This window comes from Festucalex cinctus, chromosome 3 (genome assembly GCF_051991245.1).
Source record: "Festucalex cinctus isolate MCC-2025b chromosome 3, RoL_Fcin_1.0, whole genome shotgun sequence".
Taxonomy (NCBI): Eukaryota; Metazoa; Chordata; class Actinopteri; order Syngnathiformes; family Syngnathidae; genus Festucalex; species Festucalex cinctus.
In genome coordinates, this window is record NC_135413.1 from 19,200,359 (window position 1) to 19,227,614 (window position 27,256).

Below are 27,256 nucleotides of genomic sequence, written 5' to 3' on the forward strand. Positions count from 1 at the left end.
TCCTTGACTGGTTGCCAGCCAATCGCAAGGAGGTTGGGACAACACCTGCATATTAAGTAGGGATGCAACGACATGAAAATTCTTGGCTGAAACCGGAAACTAAAAATGAGGAAAGCAATGCCAGGAACTGAGACCGTGGACGGAATTATAATACTGTACTTAAAAAAAAAAAAAAAAAAAAAAAAAAAAAAAAAACTTCCCTGACTGGATAATTTTCCCCACTTTGCAAAATTTGTCGAAGTCCATGTACATGCTGCAGGTCAATTCTGATTTATGGTATTTGCCAAATATGTCATGTATTATCTGATTTTGACAAGTCTTTTGTTTTATTCTCACATTAACTAGGAACTTTGAAATTGGTGAGATGCCATGGAGGGGCGCGTGTAATCACAGGAAATATGTTGTCTTTCTTATTTATTTATTTTTGCCATAATACTAGCAACAACTGTAATTCCATATCCACTACAGTAGGTGGCAGTGACAAACTCATTGCAAGGAGTATTAGCTCCTCTGCAGAGGTGTACTAACATTAGGGATGCATGATAATAACAGTGGCCGATAATTATTGTCAATTATTGACCAATTTGACGTCATACAGATAAACCAGATAATATAGAAATCAGCCGATAATAATAGACATGCGCCATTGGCCCATCTGTTGTGGTTGTGGCTCAAGTTGGGCCCAACTTCTCAACCCCTCCGCCCCATATGGTAGTGTTGCATATTTGTGACATCATAAATGCACGCGACCTCGTGTTCACAGAAGATGCATCATGCTTTCTTTATTGTGTCTCCCCAAAATGTTACCCTCATAGATTTTTGCTGCATTTTTTATGACATGTTTTTTGTTTTGACAAACACAAAATGAGTTACTGGTTGTCTTTGAAGCAGAGATATCAATAAAATTCAGCTTTATGGAGCTTTACACAAAGTTATAATGTATATGTTAGTCTTATAGTAGGACTCGGAAGTATTCAAGTTAATTTTGCTAACGTGGCAAGAGTTGGTGGGGAGTGAAATATTTTCTTCATCCTTGTAATGAAATGTAATTGTGAAGCACTGCTTTAGCGTTATTTTTAAGCAGTCTCATCATAGTGTGTGTGTTTATAGGTGTGCGTGCGTGCGTGTGCTTGACGTGTCCCTGTTAAGGCACTCAACCACCATGTTTTATTTACTAGATCGTTAAGAGGAGAAAAACACAGCAAGAAGAGTGAATATTGTTTTCTTATAATTTAGCCTTTAGCAGTGGGCGCCCCAAATATAAAGACATCACTGAATAAAACTGATTCAGAACAAATGCCAATGTGTCATCATATGATCATTCATTGATTCTCTGGAACCAAACTAAGAATAAATATCCACAAACAGACACTGAGATGAGATACAAAAAGACAGAAAGTACAAATAACATTAAACTGTTTAGACTGATGTAATAAAAGAACCTGAATAGAACTACTATAAAATGGACAGATATAGGTCAAGTGAACTCATCAATGTAAAAGGCAGCACAGAAGGAAGAAGCAGTGGACAGGAAGAGGGATGTATTCTTTCCATGCGGGAAGATACATCTTCGCTCTAAAGCACCCTGCTTGCACAAGACCTCACAGGGGACAACCCATTTGAGTCTAAATTATTTATGAACAGAGAGATGCAGCTTTTTATCAAGTTAATAATTGAAGACAAATGAAACAGAGGGACAACCAAGTGTAGAAAGAGGGGAACATATGTTTATATCCAAAATTTGGCACAAAAACCATATCCGAAGTGAGCGCCAGTCCCCTCATCGTGTTTCTTCGTCATTGATATTCCTTTACACTCGTCTTTTATATTTCCAATATCTGCCCTTCATTTTCCCTCCAGCACATGTCCCTCCCCTTGCATCCTTCTTCCCAGGTGTCTCTGTTGCCGTAGCAACAGCAGGCTGAAGCACCGAGCATGCTTCATTTTTTCCTTTTCATAAAAAACAGGACACATGCACATCCATGCTGAGACATTGCATTGCATTGTGATGACTGGTTCCACGCAACTGAAACATTTGCTCTTGGCCACACGCACACACACTCACACAAACATGTTTTCAGCAGTTATTGCGCTGCTGGCTGCACAATCACTTACAGATGATGCAAATCTTGCACAATGAATGTTATGAATTATCTCTGTATGCATGGAATCCTGCATTTGATTGAATTTATGCAGGAATTATGAGGGCAATACAAATATTATACAATATGTACGTAGTAATATGATTCAACTTAAAATACAGCACAGATCAATGGCCAATGACAGCAAGAGGGAACGGCAGGAAAAAGAGTGAACGAGAGAGTGTCATGCTGATGGTTATCTGCTAACCTTCAATTAGCAGCGGTAGGCAGCAGGGCATTGATTGGCTTTTAAATGCCACAATACCACCACAAACACAAACACACAGTATAGACTACAAAATTATCCTTTCATAGGATTTATTCATAGGAGTAAAACTACAGTCGACTCCTGCATATTCACTCTGCGTCATATTCACGGATTTTATTTATTTTTCCTAATATTTATTTTCATATTTTGGATTATTCACGGTTTTCCGTGATATTTTTTCACCGCTACCCTCCCCTGCCGTTTTTCGTGGAACGTTTGAATTTACTGTATCAACATTTTTTTTAGGTTTGTTAACTCATTCACTCCCAGCCATTTTCACAGAAGCAGTCCCGTTCGCTCCCCGCTGTTTTACTGGATTTTGACTGATTTTGAAAGGCCCCCTGAATATTGTGTTCTATTGCTAGAAAAGCATGGAACCTATCAAAAGAAAGATTAAACTCTCTTCTTTCATCAGGAAAAAAAGTATGTTTCTATCTGCTTCCGTTTTGCAGCAATTAGCATTAGAAGAGAGCTAAGCTTCATCAGTTTTCACAAATCTATTCAAAATTGTAAGTAATTGAGCTTTTTTTCTACATGGCCCTTGTTGATCTCCTTTGCTCTGCTGCCACCTGCTGGCCGTTTGTGTAATAACTACCATTTCTGCAACCGTTCTTTGCAGTTGAGAGGCTGCATCAAAGCCTCCTGTATGCTCTAGCATAAAACAACAACAACAAAATAACGTATAAATACGTCTTTGGGACAGAACATAAAAAAAAAACATATTTACACATTATTGGGAGCAAATGAGTTAAAAATATGTATATTTTTTCTTTCCAAAAACAGTAGTTTTCCGTTGTAAATTAATCACGGGGCCACTTAAAATATGGGCCGCCAGGTGTCGATATTTACCCTATCACCTTAGAAGAGAGTTATTTAGGTCAGTGGTTCTCGAGTACCCCATCCAGCCTGTTTTCCATGTCTCCAACAGCCAACACAGGTGTTTGAAACGATCAGCTAACCAGCAAGCTCTGCATGAAGCCTGATAACGATCCTCAGCTGTGTTGGCTGAAGGAGACATGAAAAACAGGCTTGATAGGGGCAGCCGAGGACTGGGGTTGAGAACCACTGATTTAGGTGACTATTATGGGACTATAATGTATTGTCTATTTTCCAAATAGAATCAGATTATTGACCCTGTTTGGTGCAAAACCAACTTCCCAACACCTCAATTGGAATTTAGAGGAATATCAAATCAAGATTGTTTGAATGCAGCAGAACATTGCAATTGCACTGCACTAGTTTTCTTTCAGTCTGAAATTAATTGCTCAAATGACTTTGACCTGACGTCAAAAGCATAATGCAAGCAAGGACCTTCTGTATTCAGAGCTTGCGCGGCGCTGTTTGTTTATGGAACAGCTAGAGCACAAAGCACTTTCTGTCTCTTACCTAATATGCCCTTGTGAGGACTCTGTATGGTAGGAATATGAATATATTTAACGTTACACAATAAGTAACAACACTTGCATGCCTGTTAAAATCATGCTATTTTGAAAGGCCAATCTAGAAATAAATATTTCGCTGCAGGTATATATATGATATATGGTACGCTTACTGATAACAGACTGACAGTATATAAGACTCAGTGGCATATTCACTAAAGGTTTGTGCCGCCTTTGCAAGACGCTAACCAATAATTCATTTAACACGCGAAGATGGGGAAATCTGTCACTAAGTGCGCTGCCAACCTGATTGCGCGCCGGTGTTATTTGCGCGTATGGAAATTAGGTACATACATTTGACACAAAATATGCCCACCCCAATGCAAATGAGACTCATTGATGTACAGCGTCTAATTCACTAACACCAGCACAAATATCCATATGTAGTTTGCGTGACGCAAATAACATTTATGGAAAGCATATATAATCCTGCTGCAACCTCGATCCCGGGATCATGATAGCAGTGCATGCCATTTGTGGCACAACATGCACGGCAGAGAGGAGAGAGAGAAAGAGATATTTTTCTATGTTGGTTTAGGACACATAACGTAACCCGGGCTGATTGGCAATGGCAGGGAGGCATTTTCCGATCATTTTTACATGCCAGATGCATACTGCACGCCCACGCCAACCTCTGAAAATATATTTTTAAAAAACGATCACACCAATAATTTGTACTTTATGAATGAATGACGTCGTTGTCGTCCTCTCTGCTCTGTACAGTTTAGTGGTGCTATAAACGCTTACTCTCGGTCCAACCTCGCTTTCTGATAATGTCATCTTTCTCGCAACTGTTACTATACTACAATGTTCTTGGCGCAAATCCATTGCCATGTGTGGTAAATCAGGTGCAAATCTGTCAGTTTTGTGGGCGTGTTTGCGCCGGTATATGATTAGAGCAATATCCTTAATGAATAGGTGGGTAACGGCGCAGACTGCGGGGGCAGTTGTGGTGCAATATTTTGCGCTATTACTGGATGCAGCACATTCCTAGTGAATATACCCCTATGTGTGATATTTCTGGTTTGCAGCCATATTGTGGTTGGTGTTCAAATAGTTGCTTTCATTTTAAAGCAACACAACACCCATTAATAATTTTCCAGTATTGGGTTAGGCATTGTGTGTACAAAGAATAAAAGTGGAAATATCTTTGGGCATCTTATTCCCTGAATTTTATTTTAAACCGATTAATGTATCAAATTTTGAACCACTGTGAGAGACGCCATGTTCCGGGTCACGTGATCGTGATAGCGTATCTCATGCATAACCGGAAGCCGTCTTCGCTAATTTCAATGGGAATTTGCTGACGTAATGGGCAAGAAAAAGACGTCTTCGATCCCAAATACTGCGCCAATTCTGTTCAGAGTAAAGTCCTCAACACGTCCGGTTTAATGTCGTTCCGTGTGGGGGTGGGGCAGTGGGCCAAAGCGTGCTTATCACACAACATGTAGCTTAGCGTAGCAGAGAACAAGTCACCCGGATGTTTACCGTCCGCTTCATCTCGCCGGCAGCAGGATCTGCCAGTTATATCCGGCTTTCGGTGTCCTCCGTGGCCGGACTGCTTTTGAAGAAGTGCTCCTTTTGTTGTAAGGCGTAATTCAATTCCATTTGATGTCCGCTGTGGGACGCGATCCTTCCTCGTGAGTTCTTTGTTGTCATTCATTCAATGTGTATTTTACATACACGATTCGTCACAATGATCACGTGACTGTCCGAAATGCCCGATACAGTACTTAACGCAAAAATATTCATAAAAAGTGCTATAAAATCATAATTGCTCAACATAAATTGCCAATTTTTTCAGGGAAGAGTTGAAATTAACCATTTCACAGAATAGCTGGTTAGTTTTTCACAAGTCTTGTGTTCCTTTAAACTACAACTATGTACAAGCCAAACATGCAAATGTTTATTTGCAATGTGGCCATTTTGTATATTGACAACAGGGCTTAGTGATATGGCCTTATACTGCAGGTACATCATTGACTACCAACCGTTTGGAAACAGAGTTAATTCTTGCATAATGATTAATGCAAAGGGCTTCCAGTTTTAATACACTTCGGAACGAACAAATCTGTTCAAATTACATAAACGTGGCCACCACATTGGTGTCCCCCTATCTACATCACACAGGTACTATTCAGGTATGGTGTTGATGTATTTTACACATTTTTGGCAAGGAAAATAAGCTTCAGGATTTTGGCTGTTTCACATGTTTGAATGACACCTCCTGCACTGGAAAGCCTCTTCGGTACCGTAGCAGTGATAGCGAGGTATTTCTTGGCTCAATTTCGTATTTGCGACTTGGAAGCACACACAGTACCTCCTCAGGTCAAAAGTCTTCAACAAGTTTATATATCTCTGCCAGGTCTCTGACAATGTGCACTGCAATGCAGTCTGTGTTTGCCTTGCACTGGATTCCTCTCTTGTTATGCAGGAAGCAATGTCAAAATGTCTCCGCTAATTCTGTCAATTTTTTGTTAGTTGTTTGGCAATGCAGTCCTGAATCAATTACAAAGACAAAACTGTGCTTCTTACGGCCAGGTTGTTAGTTATGTCCTGCTAACCAGACATTTGTAATCTGCTTTGAACTGGTCATCTCATCTATCAATGCAATTTTTTCTCATCCCATATGAAAACAGGCTCTCTTTCACAATACTGACCTCAATCAAAGGTCTCGATTGAAGTTATATATGCAAACTTTCTGTTCCTAAAACTTGAAAGGCAGATTCAAGCAAAACAGACAGGGACAGACACACACCCATACACACGCCTGCGTACACGCCAACACACATCAACCGCTGTACTCTGCCAAATGACTGTGTCTAAATAAGAGGTCGTCATCAAATATAGATTAAAGCGTCCTTCATAATTTAGATCTACAGGCCACGGCAGGAACACAGCACACACATACACACAGCAAACCCATGCGTTGCCTTTGTGCTCTTTAAATACCGCGTGTGCGCACAGGGAAACTTGTACGTCACTAGGAAGGAAAAATAGAACACTAGAAAAAAATGGAAAGGGGAACAGAAGCAGAAAAGACCAAGAGAGATGTAAAATAAAGCTTTTGTGACCAGGTACCACCATCTGTCTCACTGCAGTAATTCAAAAGCCTCACTTCCCTTTCTGAAAGGTAAAGGTGACTCACTTTTCACTTGATCTATTGAGTCTGTTGTCTGTTATACTGTATTGATGTGAGTTAACAATGTACTGTGCACTGACATTGAGGTTGAGGCTTAAAGACTGTCTGCGTGCAACGGTAGTGCAAGTGGGCTAATGCTTGGTGAGTGCAACAACAAACCCACTCTCCGTCTTCATATATACAACTGAGTTAGTGAGCAGTTGTGACGGGTAGGTTTGGTAAGCTATGACAGCATTGTGGTTCATGCTGAGTCATCGTCTGAGCTACTTTTACTTTTACAGGTGGGAAATGAACAACCCTCAGCAGTATTTATTGTTTAGTATATGGAGAAAAGCATTGGAAGGTCATGACTCTCATGTTCTTTGACAGTAAATCACACCCAATTGCTCTATGCACTGGTACACTGATATGCTGGAACAGAAAAGGGTCACCCCCAGACTCTTACATTGCAGATGAGTCAAAAAAATGATAGGTTAGCTACAAAATTAATATTCATTAGAACAAAGGAATTGAGCCCAACCCCTAATTGATTAATTAACGGCTTAGAAAGGGGCGTGTCCCAAGGCCTTTGTCATCAACTACATGTGTGTCACATCCATAGATAAGGTTCAAATCATAGCAGAAAACCGCCAAGCAGCCACACAAATTATGCTGCAATTACATTAGTGTCTATTTTAAGAGCTGTATAATTAACAAGATGACGAAATTTTCCTGTGCTACAACCAGCAACCACACACAGCACACATCCGGAAGGTCAGAACGAGTACATATATGATTTGCATGACATTATTTGCAACACTTACATACATGGGGTGCCAGATGACGAAGTGGGTGAAATCAGGTGTGAAGCGTTGCTATGACAGAAGGACAAATTGATTTGTTTCTGTGTATGAGCCACATCGAGAATACGGATTCTGGTCCAAATTAGGATGTTTAATTTCGCAGATGTGACTGGTCCTAGGTGTATCTCGTATCTTGCCAAAAGTCAGCTGGGATCAGCTCCAGTTCACCCACGAGTTCATGACCCAAGTGAGCATAACCGCCATTGAAAATTGATGGATAGATGGAATTTGGCAAAATAGGAAAGGCATATTTCTCTTTCTATTCGGCTCCTGTATCAGACTAGTGTTGGTGTGCCAAATGAAGAATCCAATACATATATATATATATATACATACATATATATATATATAAATATATATATAAAATAGGGATGTTCGATACCACTTTTTTTCAGACCGATACGATACCGATACTCAGACCCTCAGTAGTTACCGATACCGATACCAAGTGCCGATACCAGTAGTACATTTGATAAATTAAAAGAAAAACATCACTAAAAATATTTTTAACAAAAATACTTCCCTTAATTTTGACAAAAAAACAGCACGGTCACTCTCCAATAGTGTTAACGCTCAAAATAAAACACAAAAATGGTCTTTTAGTTTAGGATTCACAATTTTGAAGTATTTCCAAACCGGTGAAGTTTTGGTGAAAAACGCAGGCATGCTTGTGGGTTCATTGATGTCAAAACAGGAAGTGATCCTCATGATTTGCCATGGTGTTAAACTGCTGCAGGGTAGCGCCAGCTACAAGCAAAGAGGACTCACTCAACGTCTCCAGCATCGGTCGCTTGTACTCGTCGGCTTCACGAGTACTTGAGTACTTGAAAAAAGGCTGGTATTGGCCCGATACCGGGTCGCCCATCCCTAATATACAATAATGTTTTCTTACCTTGTCTTAATTATTTGCAACAGTGGAGAAAATAATGAAAAATTGAGCCCAAGCCCTTCCTCAAGATAGAAGTATGCGAGGATTAGCAAGACGCTGGACCCTCAGAACTCGATCACCCATTGTATTCCTACTTGTCCCTGAGCTCTGTCTCCCGCCTCCATCATTTTATCAGTTAGACCTGAGGGAAATTATTTCATATGTGCCTCTTCTCAAGAGATTACAGCCTGCATTCAGTCTCTCAGCACCCGAGTGCTTGATCCCCGAGGTATCTTACACACAACTCGGGGAAAAAATATCACTTGATTCGTGCATGCACATTGGTGTTCTAGGTGCCATTTTAAGAGGAGTGGGGGGTTTGCACACTTTTTTCCACATTTGTTAAAACGGTCATTATGACTTGATAGTAGTACATGATAAATATGAGATCTCTAGTCCCATCTTTTACCTCTACCGGTAATTTGATTTACAAGAAACCACCACACCCAACCATAAACAACCAATCAGATGATAATCATTTATCACATGGTCGTGGGCACACTCATCGTGAGATAACCCCAGGGCCTCACAAAAATAAAAAATTTAAGCTGATAATATTTAGGATTCTATCTTCGTGATCAGCAAAATCTGCGCAGGGCAAATTAGACCCAGTGTTGGTAATTTCGCAGACAAGCACAGACCAGAGGATCTGAACAAAATCTGCACTGTTGTGGGAGTGATCAAGGCTGACTTCAGTCATGGCCAATCAAAGCAGCTCCTCTCATTATCTCGTCGCGCACTGAAAGTCACGACATGGACGAAACGGGCACCTGAGGTACCAAAACATCGGCGCTGTCAAGTGGGCACTCGGTGGCTGTCCTAATCCCCGATAGTTCATGTGCACCCTCAATAATAATAATAATAATAACAACAACAACAACAATAATAATAATAATAATAATAATAATAATAATAATAATAATAATGTATTCGATTAATTGATTTGTACAATGATTCGGAAGGTCTGATGCCCGCTGATCACATATTTATGTCTGAAATACATCTGAAATCCACCACACGTCCACAAAGCTCAGTACTGTACTCAATACTTAGATCAAATTTCTGCCACCAAATTGTCACTATGGCAGAAGGAGACTGATCTGCCAAATTGGCAAACACACACAGCAAGCCTTGTTATTTGCACCTGGCATGCCACAACAAAAATATAGAGCCCCGAATATTTTAGTAACAGTTCATTACGAAAAAGCTGCTTTATGGGGTGATCAGGTCTGCACAAGGCTCCGGGCGTTGCGACAAATGATTGACACCTTATAAGTCACACCTTCTCTCTTGTCTTTTGGTTGTTGTTTTTTTTTTTTTTTTATCAGGCATGGCGGTTAAATAAAATGTACAAGAGGTGAGATCATGCACTACTGACAACTCATAATGACTGCTATGACAAATATGATAAATGATAAATAAATATGAAACACCCCTTTAATCCGTGAAATTCATATAAACCTCCACCTCCATTCTTCTTATACAAATAACTACCTTTAGGTTAGACTAAAATGGCAGATGACTGAGTGTAGGAGTTACTGGTAGTAATATTTTACTGAAACTAATTATGGAAATTACAAGAGTCGGAGGTCACTAATGGTGCAATGGTACATTTGCCTGCCTATGTTATAAGTAGCGTGGGTTCAGTGTCAGCAGCCTTGAGCCCAAAATTAGCTTGGATGGGGTCCAGTTCCCTGTGACCCTGAACACGATATGTGGTATAGAAAATAGATGGATGGACAGGCGTTGGATAAAACCGGTGATGTATACACACAGCACATCAGCTTAATGGAAAGTTTAATCAGTGATTATCCAACTTTCCTCCTAAATGAGCCACAACAAATCAGGTTGTCCTTATTACCGTATTTTTCGGATTATAAGTCGCAGTTTTTTTCATAGTTTGGCCGGGGGTGTGACTTGTACTCTGGTGCGACTTATGTGTGAACACATTATTAACACATTATTATATCATTTCACATGTTATTTTCACACTAAACCGCAAGAGGGCGCTCTAGGCCTGTGTTGATAAGTTCAACATTGCATCGTCTACCTCCTGAGTTGGGGGAGTTGTTTAAAAGTGACATCGAGGATGAAGATTTCATTGGATTTAGTGTTTTGGAGTGAAACTGATAATTTGGTAAACTTGTTAGCATGTTCTTTATGCTAGAGTTATATGAATAACTTGTAGTGATGGGAACATAATTCACCCACGGAATGTTGGGACGAAGGGAGTGTTCCGGGTGGGAAGGTTTTGTTATTTGGAAAAGGGGAGTTACCCCGGGTTTACACCGGATGCGGTTGCGGTGCGGTTGCGGTGCGGTTGCGGTGCGTTCCGGCGACGCAAGCAATTAGATTCCATTCATTCGAATGGTGCAGTTTACACCTCTTGCGGGTGCGTTGCGTGTCGACTGCGTCTCAGCTGCGGCGTGCCGCAGCCCTTCCGCAAGGATAGACCTATTTTCTATTTTTGCTGGACGCCGCAGCGGTAGGCCTCCGGCAAATGGCAAGCTAGCACAAAACACATCGAGCGGGACAGGGAGACCGACGCAGTTTCAAAATAAATTTCCGGTTACCTTTCAAGATAAAACACTCGCCAGCTCCTATTTCATAAGCATGCTAGCAAAACGTGATGTGGGCGTAGACGGGCCTGGAGTTAACGTGCGAGGTGCTCATTCACGGTTTAGACACCAGCGAACATGGACGAGGAGAGGTTTATATTGGAGGTAGAAAGCCACAAAATAATAAAAGTCCACCTCTCTTGCTGCTTCTCTGTTGAGCACAGACTTTCTGTGTGTTTGTCGTTGTTTTTAATGGCACATGATCGCGCGCGGTCACGCGAGACACGGCGGGAAGTGGTCGGCGACGGAGCTGCCGGACCGCAGCTGTGCGGTGTGGATTGGCCAAAAAATTGACGCGTCCGGAGCACGCAGTCAAGACGCACCGCACCGCAACCGCACCGCAACCGCATCCGGTGTAAACCCGGGGTTAGCCTGTTAGCTTCTAGCTGAGTGGGGAGTTGCTGTTAAGACCTCAGAAGCTGATGTCAATAAAACGCCAGCCTTTGGGTCCGTGCTTCAACACTCCGCCTCCGACTCCAAACTCTTAACACATTCATTTCCAGACCAGCAAAAAAAATGCATCATTTGATGTCTTTTTCCGTCAATGGCAGTGAATGAGTTAATATGTTACGTCGTTACTGACATTACCAGGCATGTCAGTCATGTAACGTTAGTATACCGTACACTTATTCAGCCTGTTGTTCTCTCTTTTATTTTTATTTTAAATTGTCTTTCAAGATGACATGTATGTTTTTGGTGTTGGATTTTACCACATAAATTTCCCCCAAAAATGCGACGTATACTCCAGTGCGACTTATATATGTTTTTTCCTTCTTAATTATGCATTTTTTGGCTGGTTCGACTTATAATCCGGAGCGACCTATAATCCGAAAAATACGGTACTTGATTTTGTTTGACACCAAAGCCTTGTGTTGATCAGTGATTCTTACAAGGGTTTAAGTTTATCCAGCAACTCTGTGAATCCCTGACCGAATATACGTGTAAGCATGGTATTTTTCTTAGAAGGCAGTGCTTGGCGCACCAGCATGTTCACCGCGGTGCCTTGGGGCGACAGGAGCAAGGCATCATGGTCCTGTTCTTAGCACAGTGGCTTTGCAGGTCCATGTGCCAGTCATATGACGCTGGCAGCGGCAGTCTGGTAAACACTGTGAGGGAAGTAAACGAGACTGTGCTTGTGTGTGTGTGTGCGTTTGTGAGGGAAGTTTCAGAAGGCTTAAGGGTAAACTGTGCGGTGTGAGTTATGCATGATTTGAGCGTGTCTGCTCCCCAAAGATCCTTTCTGATGTTATGCACTTTGACATGATGAACAGGCTCACTCACGCACACACACCCACACACAGCTGTCTCCCTCTTTTTTTTTTTTTGGTTGGGGGGTCTTTTAGCAGCAAAATATTGTACAGTGATGCTACTAACTGGCATCAATTACAAATTAACAATCAATTCAGGTGTCATGAATATAGGAAAGGTTTGTAATCATAATCGAAAAGATTTAGCAGATCACAAAAAGTTCATGGTAGTGCTATGGGCAAAGTCATGGGATGAGTGACGTTGGACACTATTTTCCTCCAATAGCTCAGAGGGCTTTTACAAATTCCAGGGCTTTGTATGTACCTAGTAATTATTGCAGGATTTTTGTCTGAACAAAAGATTTAAATAAATCCAGAGAACAATGTGATAGTGTCACGTGCAGCAGGCTACAGTCATCAATTCAATCATTTTCTATTCTGCTTATCTTGTAAAAGGTCACAGGAGCCAACTTGGGGCAAAAAGTAGACCCTGGACACCAGTCAAGTGCAATTGTAAATGAGAATGAGAATGATAATTGATCATATGCTGTCGAAGTGAACTTCTACTCACTAATGACCTTACCAGAAAATCAGCGACTAGAAAGGCCTGAACCGAGATTGAAACAGTTTTCCCTTCTTCCTGTGAGGAAACAAGGTAGACCAATGAGTCATTGTACTGCCATGCTGCAGGCATAATAACCCTTAACCTGTGACTAAATGTCATGTATAGGTGTTCAAGGGAATTCATGTCAGGCATTCATCCCATTTTCTAAACTATATACCCTCCTAACCAGGTCACTGGATACTGGAATCTGTCCCAGTGTGTTCTGCTGCCAGTTTATCTCAGCGGCGGCGCTTTGGCAGAAACACACCGATGTATTCATATCCACATCCACAAACAAAAGGCAGAAAGAACAAACACATCCGGCTCCACATAGCGAGGACAACATTTGTGAATGCAGCCATAGAAGGATTGCGCAACAAGCAAGCATGTTTTCAGAAGCAACCTACAGTAGAATTGTGTCACTGTATTTGATTGTTTTCTGCATACAGAAAACCGCTTCTCCGATTACTATTTGCCATGTAAAATGTGAAATGAGTAAACACAGACACATTATGCTATCTTTGTTAAATCTTTAACTTCAACCATGTTATCTCCAACAAACACACCAAGCAAAATCAGTAGCCTAAATCTCAGGTGTGGGATCACAGTTCTTTCTGTTGCTAGGATACTGCTCACATTCTCACTCAGTCATGACGCCGACTTTCTTTGGTTTACTATATTTATCCAGATCTCGCTGTGCATGCCCCCAACACACAAAGTTGTTTGAATATTTCACATTAATTCTAAAGAGGAGTTTCAAGATGGAAGCTCATCGTGAAAATAACTATTTGTAGCATAGGCAGGAAGCGTTGAAGATGTCTACGGAAAAATCAAAGTCAGTACATAAATAGGAAGGTACAGACAGTGAAGTCAGACAATATGAGAAGCATGAAGAATAAAGTAACAATGATAAGAGGAAGCAAGTGATGAAGCCATTGATGCTTTGATCAGTGTGGTGGAAAGAGGAAGTGACAGGGAGGAAGCTGAAAATAACAAGATGTGAGAGCAAAAAGGCTATCAAAGAGAGCTCAATACTGCTGGAATGAGCTGGGCTACTTTAAAAATCCATCCATTAATTTTCTATACAGCTGCTATAAAAACATGGAACTTACCAAAAGAAAGATTAGTCTCTTCTTTCATCAGAAAAATAGGAAAGTATATTTGTATCTGTTTCCGTTTTGCACCAATAAGCATTAGAATATAGCTAAGTTTCATCATTATTCACAAATCTATTTACAACAGTGGGGAAAAGAAAAGCGCTTTTTTGCAACATGGCCCTGGTTGATCTCTTATACTCTGCTGCCACCTGCTGGCCGTTTTTTCTACCATTGTTAAGCATCCTCTTCAGGTCAGAGGCTGCATTAAAGCCTTCTGTATGCTATAGCATAAAAAAATGTATAAATATGTTTTTGGGACCATGGCAATATTTCAAATAGAACATTTTTATACGTTTTTAGGAGCAAATGAATTAATGTTTTTTATGTGGCATTGTTATATTAGTGACTTCTCACAATTATAAAACACACCTTTAACTGTGCACACAAAACTACTTGTTTAGAAAAATGAAATGACATCAGGACTGCTTCTCGAAGGAATAAAAAAAAACAGTAAAATAAATTACTAAGCACATCAGCACCCATGGTGATTTACCATTTACAGTCTGCTAAATTTTCTTCAACTTCCCATCAGGGGCTCACCACAACGAGTCATGTTTCTAACTTTGCAAATTTTGTGGCGCAGTTTTTATGTGAATGACAACACCCTGCTATTTATCTGAGCTTACCATCATTACTGGAGATCTGCAATTGCTGGCTGAAATTCAGTCTGAACAATCTGTGTAAAAGGCAGCAACCTGTATCTCTCTGCTACCAAAACCGTATATTTTTGGTTCATCTCAAGTCCATAAACACATAATTAGTAATATAGAACCCTGAATGAAGAAGGTTTCACAGATTGAGATGCGAGGATTCACTTTATTATGTGAAAGAAACATGTACTCCCTCAAATACAATTAAAAATTCAAGGCTCATGTGCCAAATGTCGATAAATTCACCATATCTCAAAAGTATTGGCCAGTCTCTGGAACAAGGTTATTATAGTCAACTAAAACTAACAAAATAACTAAAATTAAAATTCAAAAAACATTTTTGTTCACAAAATAAAATAAAACCAAAAATGTTTTTTTTTTTTTTAAACAAAAACTTATAACTGAAACTACATTTTATGTTTACAAAACTAAAACTAACTAACTAACTAACTATAATTATCGCAAAAATGCCCTTTGTTTTAGTCTTTGGTAATTAATTAATTCATGAGCCTTTTGGGGTTGATATTAAATGTGATTTTTAAGTATTTTTATTTTAATATTATAATAATATTTTCATCTTACCATGATGTTTATTAAATATTACACACAAGTATTCAAATAATACACATTAAAAAAAACTAATACTGAAACTAACAAAAACTAAACTAAAACTAAGCATTTTTTTAAATAACTAAAAGAAATAAAAACTAACATAACTGCCCTGAAAACTAATCAAAACTAACTACATTTAAAATAACAAAACTCAAAACAAAATAAAAATTCACTAAAATGAAAATTCCAAAACTATAATAACCCTGCCCTGAAATGACGTAAAAATGTAACAAACCACTCTTCACTGTCAAAGCAACACACCAAATGGTGCAACTTTATACAGTTAGTAATTCAATAAAGTATTTATTTTTCTACATATTTTATACGCAGAATCAGCGGAGGAAACCTAGATTTTAAACAAGACAGGTGTGCACTGGTTGCTTCGTTCTATAATGAGCAGAGGGAAAATGGTAAGCACACGGGCGTTTTTCACTGTGGAACTACAACACATGAAGGTGCACATAAACTACCCCATGAGGAAAATGAGAATCCACCTGCCCGCCAGTTCCCCCTCTTTTTGCCTTTCTTTTTTCAATCTCTACATACACTGCCTATTCCTTCTATTATAACTCCCTTTCTTCTTCTTCTTCCCATTCCTCCCTTCACAAGTCCATTGAGACACAATGTGTTTTTGTGGTGTCACTTTCTGCATGCTTGCATGCATATACATGCACCTGCGTCCTTTTCCTCGCTCATTCAGTTGAGCTAAGATTGTACTTGCATTGTGCTTGAACTGTAATGATGAAATAGGGATGTCTTGTTTTTAAAATAATTTCCTCATGTCAAATTTGGAATTAAATTATAATTCCATTGCATTGCAATCAAGCATTATGTTAGTGTCATAAACACAGTAAGTCAAATTGTCAGAACTTTTCACACACATTTAACATTAGGGTTTCCTTTTTTCAACCTTAGCTTTTGAGACATCAAACGGCTTTACATTACAGCGACAACAGTCTATTTCAAGCATGCTATCATTGTCTGAGTGTGTGAGAGGTGTGAGGTTTGTGTGCGTGTCACACTGCCCTTGGACACGGGCTTGCGGAATGTGTTGCGAGCAAGGCAAAACATCGGGTTGCCACAGCAACTAGCCAAGGCCACATTTGGGATGTTATCAGAAGAGGTTAGAACAGGTTGAATTCAAAATGTATCTCCATAATTGAGGATGATTTATCCAGATTAAAAAAAATAAATAAATCTAGACACACCATCAATACATGAATCAGCCAGGAGTTGGTGTCTTAATTTTTCATTTTACTAAGACAATTACAAGAGCTCAGAAATACACACATGGTAAACAAACATGACGATGCAGCAAAGAGAAAAATTTTGGGAGCATGAAGGAAACCCACTACTTTATTACTGTGGTGGGTGACATTAATATAATGTCTTTTATTGGCCATATGAAGTAAAAAAAAATGACATCTATTTATTTGCATAATGACATCTTCAATGTGACGTGATTTTAGTTATGTGAATGCAAACGAGTTGTCTCGAATGTTTCACAAACCAAAATTTTGACCCTTAACCTGAATATTGACTGCATGTAAACGTAGTCAATGACGAGGAAGTGAAAACTGTTAACAGACATGTTATAGGTCGCTTGCACATGTCGTCACTTCCGCCTCGGATTTCTCGTAGTCGCCATGCTGGGTGGCCTCCATTTACGTAGCGATTCGGTCTAACACGTATCTATCACGTTTGTTTTCTGCGTTTAAAATGGTACATTGTTGCTGCATCGTTGGCTGTTCGAACAAAGCCAAGGGGGAAAATGGTCGGTCTTTTTTCCGAATTCCGAAAATAATTAGGAACCAGGGCCTGGAGACAGAGGAGTGCGGACTCCGGAGGGAAGTCGTTACTTTGGGCTCGTGTGTGCAGCGATCACTTTGTGAGCGGTAAGCTTGTTTACCTTTATTTAATGCATGAGGATTAATAACGTTTCGACCGCCCATATATGGGCAAGTTGCTTATGTTTTGGATTCATGAGCAAGCAAGTTCGGTAGTACAAGCTGGCTAGCGGACGTTAGCCGAAAGCTAACATCGAACATTTTCACCCAAGTAGTGCCAGTGCAAAGTGTTTACTGCTGAAATTGGATTGATTAGTCTTGGGCTTTTAATGCCGATAACATGTTTTTTGGTGGCAAAATGTAAACTTGGAAAAAAAAAGAGACAGAAGGGGCTGATGCAAGAAAACAGACCCCCGGTAGCCTACACATCATGCTAAAGAACTTATTCACGGCCACCCTACTGCGGTAAAATAACCAGTCTTTCCATATTTTATTTGTTTATATATTTGTTTATTTTAACAGGTCGCCCTGCGCCCGTTTTTCTGTCCAATCATCCCGACTGGGCTCCAACATTAAAGTTGGGTCCCAAGTTACAACATCTATGTCTCAGCCCAGTCGGTGCCAAGATATGAACGTGCACAGGAGAGACAAGCAAAGAAAAGACGACTCGAAGTGGCAGAGATTGTTGCAGTTATGCAGCCAGATGGCTCCAGTAACCTGTACCCTCAAGTACTGCTGACATCATTGACTCTGGTATGCCACTCAGAATTCATTACATGATATATTGTATGCATGAGTGAATGTATGTGTTTGTTTGTGTGTGTACACGCACCTTATATTTTAGAGACATTTGGAAGTGTTTATAGAAATAAGTATTTGCCTGTAGCAATGTTCATACATTAAAAAATGCAACAAAATGTGTACATTTATTTTACACTGACAAAAAAACTATACTACTTTACTATATTAAACCTATTACTGGTACCGTATTTTTTTGTGATTTTTTATTTATTTTTTTCTTTAGGGATCTCATGCCACACCGACTTGATTGCCAATGACATGATGGAAACGAAGGCGAGCATCAAAGCATTGGAGGAGGACAACATGCGACTTTTTGTTTGGAGCTAATAAAGGCAGCGTTTATACAAATTCTATTGTTGGGTTTGTTTACAAAGCTATACATAATACAAATGACAGGATTTGACTCAATGTGCAATATGGTCCCTCTTAAAGTAATGGCATAAATCTCTATTATTTCTAAAAGCACAAAAAATGAAGTGAATAATTATTAGATGTAGTAATTTCAGAGTTAAAAATTGAACTGTTAATTAATGTAGTTTATTTTAGCACAGGTGCCTACCATCCTGAGATGACGGTATGATGTAATGTTGATGGGGTACGCAATGACTTTCATTATGCTATGTACAGAGGAAAAAGTTGCTCTCTTTTAAATTTGTTTAATGTAAGACAAGTACCAGTACTGTGTTACAGTTTTCCCAATAATCCTTGTTTCACACTTGTCACAAAACCACTGTCCTTTTGGCAGTCTAGATTGGCACACTTCAAGTGATATCATTTGATTTTACAATCTGCTGCAGCACAAAAAACTACTTTATTCCGCATCTTTGAAGTACATGAGCAAGTGGTAGGTGACAGCGGCTGAGCAGGAACACTGGAAGTCCACTGCTGATCTAGTAAATGCTCTCCCGAGCAGTTCAGGTAAGGAGGGGACTTGGGGAAAAAAAAAAACTGGCTTTTCCAGCTGGCCAAAACGAGCGATCTGGGTGGACTCGCTCAATCACACTTTGTCCACACCACAAAGTCGCAGAAGTCCGTCCAGTTAAACTCCTCTGTGCCTGAATCTGAAAATATTACAAACATTGTAATGAAAATATGAAACATAGAATTAAATAAGAAACTACAAAAAGTAAAGCCATACATACCCGGTAATACTATTGGTGTTGTCGTGACAAGTGATGGGAATTGTTGCCATCCGGCACCAGACAGAAATTGGGTGTTGTGACAGCCTCCTTATCCGTGAGATCATAAGAAAAGCTGTCAGTATGCTCAGTAGTTACCATGAACACGTTTTATTGTACTGGAAACTGAAACAAAAAATACGTCCTCTGATAGTGGTTAACCTTAACCATTTAGAATAAGTTGATTAAGTAACATGTAACTAGTGAAAGGGTAGCATTAAATTTAATTAAGCCACGGGGAGGCTGTGCAGTTACTTTTTATTCTTATACGCTCTGCCATATTTGCCTGTTATAAAATTATTAGAAAAACCACATCAGGTAAACCCAGCTGTGCATGTAAACACAATGATAACAGGAAGCCTGAGAACAAATCAACATTTTTGTGTGCAGAATTACCAACACCATGTGGTTTACTTACGTGCAACAGCAACAGTTTCTTCTGATGCGATGTTAAAGTTTACACTCTGTATCCACCCGCTTACAAAATAATTGTAAGCCTCCAGGGATTTGTTGGCGTGTTATGGAGCATGTTGTCAACACGAGGTAGGGAAAGATGTCCAGAGATGTCACATTTGGCCAGCAAGCTTTCTCCGTCAAAAAAAAAATCACCCTTGGTCAGGACGTAATTAGGATCAATCCCGCCACACAGAGACACCTTCTGCCTGTATCGTTGTTTTTTATCTTCCGGTAAATCGTGAAAATACTGCGAAAATTACATCAGGTTGATAAGCTCTACCGTGTAACTCGCGAGTGTACCTTGTGAACCGGCGGACACCCAATATGGCGCCCGAAGGAAAAACTCCCATGATGCATTACGATGTGCAAGCGACCTATTGTCATAAGTGTTGCTTGAAACAACTGCACGTTAAAGGAAACACAAGCCCTATTACAAATCTTCCGTTTTCCGTATCGTGAGAGAAGGCTTGCTAGTGCTACACAGTGTAATAGGAACATTTATTGCTAAAGTACGCGGGATTTTAATGTGTCTGCCCATCTTACGTAACGCAACATCTAAAGGCCTAAATACACCAATCCTGATCAGTATATAAATTACTGCCATAAAATCGGATTGAGTTGTAATCCGTTGGGTGAGCATTTCCAGCAAATTCAACATGTTGAATCGGCATCGGGGCATTTGATCACTGTGATTGGCTGTTAGCTATTGAATCAGCGCACGGTACAAGAACAAGGAAGTGACGAACACGGATAAACAGTACTGATGGAAAGCCTGGACCATTTTTTTTCCTGCTCATTTTGCGTATCGTCACCCTGCTGTACCCGCCGTATTTGAATGTACAACGTCTGCCTGGATAGAAGATTGGGAAGATGGCTTCGTCTCCTTGGTACAAGAAAGACCGGCATTGTAAGATATTACCGTTAAAAGGTTTGCCGACAAAGGTATGAAAGCCACACTATGGCACGACATGGGGACACAACTGGATATAGCAGGTCGGATTTATTTTTGTATACGATACTGTGCAAAAAGGAATGACTACCACCGGCGATGGTATGTGGGGGAATTACTTCTCGCGCATGCGCTGAAGGTAGTCGGGGTCGGTGTAGTGTGTATTTACGTAATTTTTGTACGTGGCGTGCCGACGTCTGGCTAACCCTGTGGCGTCATATTTGGCCGACATCGGATTGGTGTATCTAGTAACTTGGGACAGCACACATGAAAACAAAAAAAAAACAAAAAACAGAGAGGCCACGCCAGCAACAATTGCCACAGAGTGCTGAAATGACTTGGAAGGAATTTTGTCATGGGTAGTATAGGGTAACATGACTCCTTCTTGTGACTGGTGCCATGTCAGCTATAAAATCATTCAGAAGCTCAAAATGGGCCCTGCTCAAAAGATGATACGTCACCATAGTTGTTGTTTCTGGCATTTAAAAATCTTCACATGAGCAGTTTTCTCTGAAGCCTCTCATTTTGCTTGCACTGTGTTGGCAGCACTGCCTTTCAGATGCATTATTTAAAGAACCTGCAATTTGCCTCAGGTGTGATAAATTACATCATGTATTCTAAATGTACCTATTTGAATAGAACTTGTTTGCATATGGCAGCTTTTGAATGTGCAAACCTTGGGTCCTATTTGGCAAGATGACCTATCTTTCTCCAGGTTCTACACTTCACCTTCTTCACCTCTATCAGGAAACGCAATACTACAATGTACTATACAAAGGTATGCACGCACAAACACACACAGGTAGATATTACGCCAAAATCAATAAGTAGCTGTTATTTTAATCTCCATTGCTGTGTATCAATGGCCTCATTGCAATTAGAAGCAGAGAGTGCCTTTCATAAAGGTTAGGGACAATGACTCAGGGATGTACCAGAGTGCGTGCGTGTGTGTGTGTGAGTCACAAAGAATGTACGGAACTTATTGCCTTCACTGATCTGTAGTTGAAGATAAATTATGTGTCTGAAAGCAAAAATAATGAAACATATTTTGTAGGGGTGTGAATTGCCTAGTACCTGACGATTCGATTCATATCACAATTCACAGGTCACGATTCGATTCGATACCGATTAATCCCGATACGAATTTATAAGTCGATTGTTGCGATTTTTTTTCATTTAAATTTAGAAAATACTAATCAGTAAGCTTGTAGAGTGTAAGATTTATATGAAAATGTATTATTTATTTGTCTGAAATTTCAGTCTTATAGAGGTTGTAATCTGTTTCATGTTTGAACAGCATTAAAATAAAATATTAAGGCTTAATGTTCCGTTCATATAACATTCTTCCATGCTCAAGGTGTGAATCCTAAAAAAAAAATATATAATAATAATAATAATAAAAAAATCGATTCTGCCGATTATTGAATCGATTCGAGAATCGCGCGATGTAGTATCGCGATATATCGCCGAATCGATTTTTTTTTAACACCCCTAATATTTTGTAACAGACACTAAATGGCAAATATGATCATGCTCAGCTAATCAATCTGATCACATAAAACAGCATTCAAATCACAACGATGCTTGATGAGTAACAACTGTTGCACAACTTTGACACAGCTGATTGACACATACTGTATGTTTCTCAGTGTTCACTCTGCACAACTGAAACACTCCCCCAATCAGAATTAAGAAACTACTGAATGTTCTATTTTTTTTTAATAACCTAATGTTATGACCTTAAAATCAGTCAATTGTTGTAATCCAGCATTATAGTCGCCATTTCAACTCCAATTAACCTTCATCTATTGCTCCCTTGGCCACGGAACTGATGCTTTTCTGTGGATTACACTCATAATCCTCAAGTAGTGTATCATATACTGAAATTGTGTGATCTAGGATTTAGCGGCTTTAGAGGCTGGACTCACTTAATTGGAATGATGGACTTTTGGCTGGGGCTTCACAGCAGTTTTTGGCATTCATTAGATGAATCATACTGGCATTGGCAGGTTCAGCATTAAAAGGGATGAACATGTGTCACTCAATAACCAAGGCCGCAAAATACAAAAAAAAATATGATGATTGAAAAATATAAGATTTGGCTTCATGGATTTAAAGTCATGATATATATGTATAGTAGGGGTGTGCCATCTAAGGCACTCCACGATTCGATTCGATTACGATTAAGGATACTACAATTTGATAATTGAAAGATTATCATGATACTAATAATCATCACGATTATCAATGCATCTTTTTTCCCCAATTTTTTTTTCTTACTTTACTTTATTTATTTACTTTATTGAGCCATCCCAAGGGGATCAATAAAGTCAAGTCTAAGTCTAAGTCTAAGTCTTCATACTTTTAAGGTATACTTATCAGTATTCATTAATTAAAGTAGCCAAAGCAATTTATGTCCATTACTTTTTATTTGCAATCACCAAATGCTCCAACAGGAACGATGGAACGATGCCCATACAAGAAGGTGCAAAAACAATTGTTTCAAAGGCAGTACTTTTCAAAAATACTTTTCTCTATTACAATATATTTCGGTACTTTTAGCAGCGGTTGTGTTCCGTTATTAAAATTTATGGAAAATAATAGATTTTTAACATTTATGAATCGTAATCTAATCGTCACATGTCAAACCTCGATGAATCTAATAATCGATGTATTGGCACACCCCTAATATATAGTAGGTGTAGCTTATTTCATATTTCCGGGTTTCCCCCAGCGTCTTATGAGCCCGGCGGCCAGCCAGGCTTTTCTTGCCCCCCACCTCCAGTGGTTTTGTTGTGATTCAAAATCTGAATTGAACTATGACCAACGCTTTTGATGTTTGAAGGGAAACAAATACATCTTAGTACGTATTTCACTTTCCCATGCTGATAATCAAAGATTATGAATGGTTTATCGGTCACATTGCAAAATGCAACTGCATCAACGTGTAACAGATAAAGACTTTCTATCTGCAAGAGTCCTTGAATCATGTGGTCGCTTTGAGCCTGTGGCGAGTGGTGACTGCAGTCGGAGTGCACCCTTCTGTCTGCTACACCGCTGCATGTGAGGAGATGATTGAATGTAATTCAATAGAAAGCAAATAAAAAGTCACTTAACAGAACATTTGTCCTCCTTGTGGTAAGTTGGCATATTTCATGGGACAATATGTTCCCATGCATAAATAACTGTCTGTACAGTTCTTCAGTATGGAACAGCCCCAAAACGATATTGCTCATGATCTATTGGCTTTTCACGTAGCTTATAGAACGGTGACCCTGACAACACCTACCACCAATATGATGCTTCGCATGGTTAGAATACATATTACTAACATGTTAACCTAATTATTCTGCTCTTATTTTGGTTGTGCTCAAGAGGTTTACAATTAATACCCTACACTGTACTTACTTTGCTCCATATTTTTGATGCTATTGTCCTATATACTTGCAACACTGCCGCTCCCAATCACAAGTTTTAAATGGCGCCCTTTGTGACAAATTTTGACGACTGCCATAGACAACATTTAGAGTACATACAGTATGTACATAGAGTAGACCCCAACTTGTGTACGACGACACAAGTTGGACCACCCTTAGGTACAAGTCTGATTATTCTAATTATTTATCCATGTCTCTCCAAGAAAAAATCTACTGATTGTGATACTGCAGATAGCTTGGGTCATAACTAGGGGTGTGCCAAAAAATCGATTCATAAAAGAATCGAGATTCTCATTTATTAATCGAATCGAATCGATATTAATATCGAAAAATTGATTTTATTTAAATTAGAAATGAAGAAGAAGGGGAAAAGGCAGTTGTAGCCCACATGCTGTTTTTGTGGAAAAGGGCACTTACAATACAAAATTAATAAATGTTTAAACAAAAAAAAAAGACACTTTAATGTCTCTATTTGTCATTTTGTCTTGCAAAGCAGGCTGGAGTAGATCATGACATTGTTGTGCATATCTGTAAATTGAAGCAGAAATCATTTGTCAATCAAATAATTTTGAATCGAAAATCGTTTGAATCGAGAATCGAAAATCGATTCTGAATCGAATCGTAGACCCAAAAATCGTAATCGAATCCAATCGTGAGACAGTCAAAGATTCCCAGCCCTAGTCATAACAGTTCATGTTTTTGTCAGCAATCTCCGAGTTTCACTCTGTGGTGTTGACTGTGCTGTTTTTCTATTTCTACTAATGAACGTAAACTAATAAAAAACACGATGCAACTTTAAAAACTGTAACTCTGCCAACAATGTCCTTAGCTCTTGCAGGAGACTATGGTGATCCAGGCTGATCAATATCCCAATTTAGCTTCATTCGGCTTACAGTTGTCAATGTATACAACATTTGATGTAACATTTTGCACTCATTTGTGTGTGATCAAGTCATTTTACAATTATATACGGCACACACTGACTCACCTTCCTCTCTTTGTCTCCATATTCAAGGCCCAGTGTATCCATGGCACGGACAATGGCAGCCAGAGACTGGATAGTGTTGCTGTAAACAACAGGCTTGTACTGCTTTACATCATCACCAGAGAAACCGTCCTCGTGGATGATCCTAAGCACAAACAAATTAATGAGTGAGGCATACTGAAAATCATAATGCACCATATTTGATTGGAAGAAAACAGATGTATTCGGTATTAATTCAATATTAAGTCGGATTTTAGACTGGGGCCACATAAGAAGACGTAGGGGTCATGAATACAATAATAATACATCAGTAAGAATAAGTTAGAGCAACATGAGTGTAAATTAAAGAACAGCTCGGAGGAAGATGACATTTAACCACAGTAGCAGCAGCAGCAGCAGCAGCAGCAGTCTGGTCTGTCGTTTTAAATGTCATGCAGTCTTTCGCTTCCACAAAGACAAGGACAAAAAGTCAAAAAACAGATTTCCAGGCAGAGAGTGGAGAACGAAGGGAATGAGGCAAATCAGACAAAGTCAAATAGGCAAAAATGTTTATTTACAGTATACAGTAGGGGTGTTAAAAAAAAATCGATTCGGCGATATATCGTGATACTACATCGCGCGATTCTCGAATTGATTCAATAAAAAAAAATCGTTTTTTTTTTTTTTTTTTAAGAGCTCAGAATTGTTCATTCGGTAGTCTTACCGATTCAACGTCTTATCATCATTGCCTTTTGTGTGTGTGTGTGTGTGTGTGTGTGTGTGTGTGAATCGATTTTTAAACTTCCATTTTTAATGGAAAAATATTCAACAAAACGTCTGACTTCGGGTTAGGATTCACACCTTGAGCATGGAAGAATGTTATATGAACGGAACATTAAGCCTTAATATTTTATTTTAATGCTGTTCAAACATGAAACAGATTACAACCTCTATAAGACTGAAATTTCAGATAAATAAATAATACATTTTCATACAAATCTTACACTCTACAAGCTTACTGATTAGTATTTTCTAAATTTGAATGAAAAAAATCGCAACTTAGAAATTCGTATCGGGATTAATCGGTATCGAATCGAACCGTGACCTGTGAATCGTGATACGAATCGAATCGTCAGATACTAGGCAATTCACACCCCGAGTATACAGTGTTCCCTCAATGTTCGCAATTGGGCAGAGAGGTATTTATGGTATTTATTACAAGATTATTAAATATAAAATATTCTGTAGATACTGACTGACAGTTGTAAAGTAACATCACATCATAAAACAAGGTTTTAACGCAATTTTAACATGCATTCCCTCGACTCCAGCATAGTGCAACCATTTCTAGGAAGCAATGGCCTAAATGTTGTGTGCGCGTGTGCAAATGTGTGTGCGTGAGAATTTGGCCTGCTGATGTGTTTTCATGCATGAGGACCTTTTCTCATTACCCACTCTGCAAGCCCTTCTGTCAGCAAAGAGCTGCATGTGTGAGCGTCAATGTGTGTGTGTACATCTTCCCTTTGCCTTGGCATAATCTGCACAGTGACCTGAAACATAGTTTAATTTCACACCGAGCCAGACAGATGGACAGACATGCTGACATATGGGCAATTTAACCAAGATATTACACCATGATAGTCTCAGGGTGTCTCTCAACACTATGCAAGTAATCCTTTGGGCTGTGGGTAAACAGGTGCATCGACACTTCTCAGTGGATCTCAATTGTTCGCTCTTGCAGTATTTTGCAAATAGTCCTAAACACGCAATTTTCAACCAAAATGGTAAGTGTTTTGAGGTGCGATAACTCAGTCATTTATGAATATTTTTTTCACTTTCAACCACTCAAATATTCAGCGGCATCAGGTATTCACAAATCTAGCTGAATCATACCTTACAATCGGAATTGCGCCATAAAAAATGTCTAGAGGGCGCTATTGAGCCATTTATTGCAAATTGCAAAATAAATCTCTAAAATATCCATGTTCATAACAGGTCTGATGTGTTTGCAAAGTTTCATGTGGCATTACACATGT

At 39.3% G+C, this 27,256-nt stretch overlaps 1 protein-coding gene and 2 long non-coding RNA genes across 3 annotated transcripts in view; 1 reads left to right on the forward strand and 2 right to left on the reverse strand.

Annotated features, from left to right (window-relative positions):
• LOC144015942 (guanine nucleotide-binding protein G(o) subunit alpha) overlaps nt 1–27,256 on the reverse strand; it is a 93,432-nt gene that overhangs the window by 47,616 nt on the left and 18,560 nt on the right. The window contains exon 3 of the mRNA XM_077516449.1: nt 25,245–25,386. Coding sequence (XP_077372575.1) covers nt 25,245–25,386 — 142 coding nt within the window. The remainder of the gene's footprint in view (nt 1–25,244; nt 25,387–27,256) is intronic.
• On the forward strand, nt 17,248–18,584 carry LOC144015944 (uncharacterized). The gene is made up of 3 exons (XR_013282816.1): nt 17,248–17,543; nt 17,958–18,188; nt 18,460–18,584. It is a non-coding gene; the product is annotated as an uncharacterized LOC144015944 (long non-coding RNA).
• LOC144015945 (uncharacterized) lies at nt 19,029–20,207 on the reverse strand. Its single transcript, XR_013282817.1, has 3 exons — nt 19,833–20,207; nt 19,379–19,465; nt 19,029–19,297 (listed from the first exon to the last, which is right to left on the reverse strand). It is a non-coding gene; the product is annotated as an uncharacterized LOC144015945 (long non-coding RNA).